This window comes from Manis pentadactyla, chromosome 16, assembly GCF_030020395.1.
Source record: "Manis pentadactyla isolate mManPen7 chromosome 16, mManPen7.hap1, whole genome shotgun sequence".
NCBI lineage: Eukaryota > Metazoa > Chordata > Mammalia > Pholidota > Manidae > Manis > Manis pentadactyla.
The window spans coordinates 49,141,722-49,144,926 of NC_080034.1; the positions used below are offsets into that span (position 1 = coordinate 49,141,722).

At 52.4% G+C, this 3,205-nt stretch overlaps 1 protein-coding gene across 1 annotated transcript; it reads right to left on the reverse strand.

The window, feature by feature from the left end:
* Positions 1-1,138: 1,138 nt before the first annotated feature.
* On the reverse strand, positions 1,139-2,913 carry LOC130681254 (formin-1-like). Its single transcript, XM_057493886.1, has 2 exons — positions 2,875-2,913; positions 1,139-2,410 (listed from the first exon to the last, which is right to left on the reverse strand). Exons 1-2 carry the CDS (start codon positions 2,911-2,913, stop codon positions 1,139-1,141), a joined length of 1,311 nt encoding a protein of 436 aa, XP_057349869.1.
* Positions 2,914-3,205: the final 292 nt, after the last annotated feature.

The window sequence follows — 3,205 nt, forward strand, 5'->3', positions numbered from 1 at the left end:
CTTTCTTGGCTGACGCCCGATATCCTAGAGTTCCTAATTCTGCCAGAAGTTTCTCCGTCCCCTTCAGGCAATCTTCTCTCGTTTCGGCTGCAAGCAAAAGGTCATCAACATATTGCAACAAGGTTACCTGGGGGTTCGCTTCTCGATATAGCGCCAGGTCCTGGTTGAGATCTTCATCGAAGAGGGTGGGGGAGTTTTTGAATCCCTGAGGGAGCCGGGTCCATGTGAGCTGCCCTGTCACTCCTCCGTCTGGGTCTCTCCATTCAAACGCAAAAAGCTCTTGACTCTTCGGCGCAAGTTGGAGGCAGAAGAAGGCGTCTTTTAAATCTAAAACAGTATACCAGCCTCGGAGAGGTGGCAGGGAACTCAAAAGATTATAAGGATTAGGAACCGTGGGATGAATGTCTATTACCTGCTTGTTAACTTCTCACAGGTCTTGGACTGTGCGGTATTCGTTTGTGCCTGGCTTCTTGACAGGAAGAAGGGGGGTGTTCCAGGCAGACTGACATCTGCGCAATATCCCCAACTGGAGTAATCGGGTGATCTGTGGCCGGATTCCCTCTCTGGCTTCTCTCGGCATAGGGTACTGGCGAACGGCTACGGGAGTGGCCTGTGGTTTTAGTTCAACATAGACGGGCGGCCTATGTTTAGCCTCCCCGATTCCTGCTGTCTCTGCCCACGCCTGGGGGAACTTTCTTAGCCACAGGTTAAGGTCTCCCATGCCTGGGTTCTCTTTTTCGAATTCAAAGAGTCTATACTCATCTTCTAACATCACAGTCAATATCTGGATGGGATTCTCTGTGGGCCTTTTAAGCTGTGGCCCCTCTGGCAGGAAATGGATCTGGGCTTTCATTTTTGTGAGCAAGTCCCTTCCCAATAAAGGGTATGGGCAATCCGGGATCACGAGAAAAGAATGAGACACTAATCCTGTTCTCAGGTCCACCGTCCGTGCGGTGGTCCAAGAGTACAATTTATTTCCCGTGGCTCCCTGGACCCACGACTTCCGATTTGAAAGTCGTCCGTCAGTTTGTTGCAATACTGAGTGCTGTGCCCCGGTGTCTACTAAGAATTGAGTAGGTTTCCCATCCACAGTTAAGGTTACCCTAGGTTCGGGGAGGGGCTCCGAACCCCGTCCCCCCTAGTCACTGTCTCCGTGCATGGTTAGAATTTTGGGGTGGGCAATGGGTTTCTCCCACTGCGGAAGTTTCTTTTTCCTGTTTGGGCATTCTCTGGCCCAATGTCCCTTTTCTTTACAGTACGCACACTGATCTTTATCTAGCTGTTGCCTCCTGCCGCCTGGCCCTGGCTTAGGTTCTCTGGTTTCTCTCACAACAGTGGTGAGGATTTTATGGAGGTTGCGTTCTTGCCGTTTTTCTTTCCTCAGCTCTCTTTCTTCAGTCTCCCACAGCTTTCTACCCTCTTTCTCCTCTTCTGTCTCTCTATTATGATACACTTTCTCTGCCACCTGTACTAAGTCTCGCAGGGTTTTGTCCTGCAGTCCTTCTAGCTTTTGCAATTTCCTCCTGATGTCTTTACTAGACTGATCTATAAAAGCCACAGTAACTGTGGCTTTATGTTCTTCACTGACTGGATCATACGGAGTGTACTGCCGAAAAGCCTCCATGAGCCTCTCTAAAAATGCTGAGGGGGATTCATCGGGTCCTTGAAGGACTCCCCTTACCTTAGCCAAATTAGTGGGGCGCCTTGCCGCTCCCCGGAGACCTGCCATCAGAGCCTGGCGAAAGACTTTCAGGTGCTCCTTACCTTCCGGGGTGTTGAAGTCCCAATCAGGTCTAGTCAGAGGGAACCCCTCTTCTATAATAGCTGGGTTCTGAGTGGGTCGCCCATCGACTCCCGGCACATTTTTCCGGGCTTCTAGGAGGATCCGGTCTTTTTCTTCTGTTGTAAACAGGACCTGAAACAACTGGTTGCAGTCATCCCAAGTGGGCTGATGGGTGAAAAGCAAAGATTCAATCAGATTGGTCAGCCCTCTGGGATTTTCTGAAAAAGGGGGATTTTGGGTCTTCCAGTTGTAGAGGTCTGAGGAAGAGAAAGGCCAATACTGTAGGAGTTGCTGGCCATCCTCAGAGGGGGCGCCGAGGGCTCGAAGGGGAAGCGTCACAGCGGTCCCTGGTGAGGGGGCCTGGCGGCTCCTAGTCCCTCCGGCGGGGCCGACGTTCTGCCCTCCACTGGCCTGAGGGGTCGGAGGAGGTGGGGGAATAACGGGAACAGGAGGGACAGGAGGAACAGGAGAGAGAGGGGGGGAAGGAATCGGGACCGGGGGAGCGGCAGGTTGGGGGAAAGCGGTAGGAGGGTATGGAGGGGGAGAATCGAGGAGGAGGAGATCTGTGTCGGGGGCTGGAGGCAGAACTTTCTTAGGCTCCTTCAGGCCGTTGTGGACCGCAAAAACCTGTGAAGATGGATGGGGTAAAAAGGGCTGAACCCAAGAGGGGGGTTCTGTGACTAAGTTTTCCCAGACAAGAATGTAAGGAATCTGGTCCTGGCGTGCATGGGATCCGGTACCGAAAACTTTCTTCTTGACTGCCTGTATAAGGGGAAGAGAGAAAGTTCCTTTGGGAGGCCAGCCAACCTGAAAACCAGGCCAATCGGCTGAGGCCAGAGTGCTCCATTTATCTTTTTTAACAAGAACAGACAGATTGTGTGCTCTACTCTTTATGTCTCCCCAATGTCTTAAAGTCAAGTCTAATGGAGTCGTCTGCGTCTGCCCCATTTCTTCCATCAGCAACAAAGCTAAGATAAACACAACGAATAACAGACAGGTGCCTACAGAGAAAAGTCTGCTGCGGCCGCGAAGACAAACCTGAAAGTACGTTGAGGGCCTGTCGGACTGCAGCGGCAGCCGACTTTCCTCACAGATGAGGACTTCGTCCTCCAGGCGGGGGCAAGGGACATCTCCCAAGACCCCTGGTCGGCGACCTGCCAGCACGTCCGCCTAAGTCTATGCCGACCCAGAAACAGATTGGAGCTCCCACAGGCTTGTACAGGTTTCAGGTTTGTTCGCGAACAAAACAGTGAGTGCACTCACCAGCCGGCAAGGCACTTTCTGATTAAACACAGAACGTTCTTACAGATTTGACAAAAGATAGACACGGATACAAACACAGTAATACCTGGCCAGGGCAAGCCTCCGATCCTTGGCTTGTCGTCCCTCCGGGGGGGGCACGCAATCCCGGACGAGCCCCCA

Coding starts and splice junctions, on each gene's coding strand:
- LOC130681254 (XM_057493886.1), bottom strand. CDS start 2,913: ATGTCCCTTGCCCCCGCCTGGAGGACGAAGTCCTCATCT. Junction 2,411..2,874: donor GGAGGACGAAGTCCTCATCT/GTGAGGAAAGTC, acceptor CCATCTTCACAG/GTTTTTGCGGTCCACAACGG.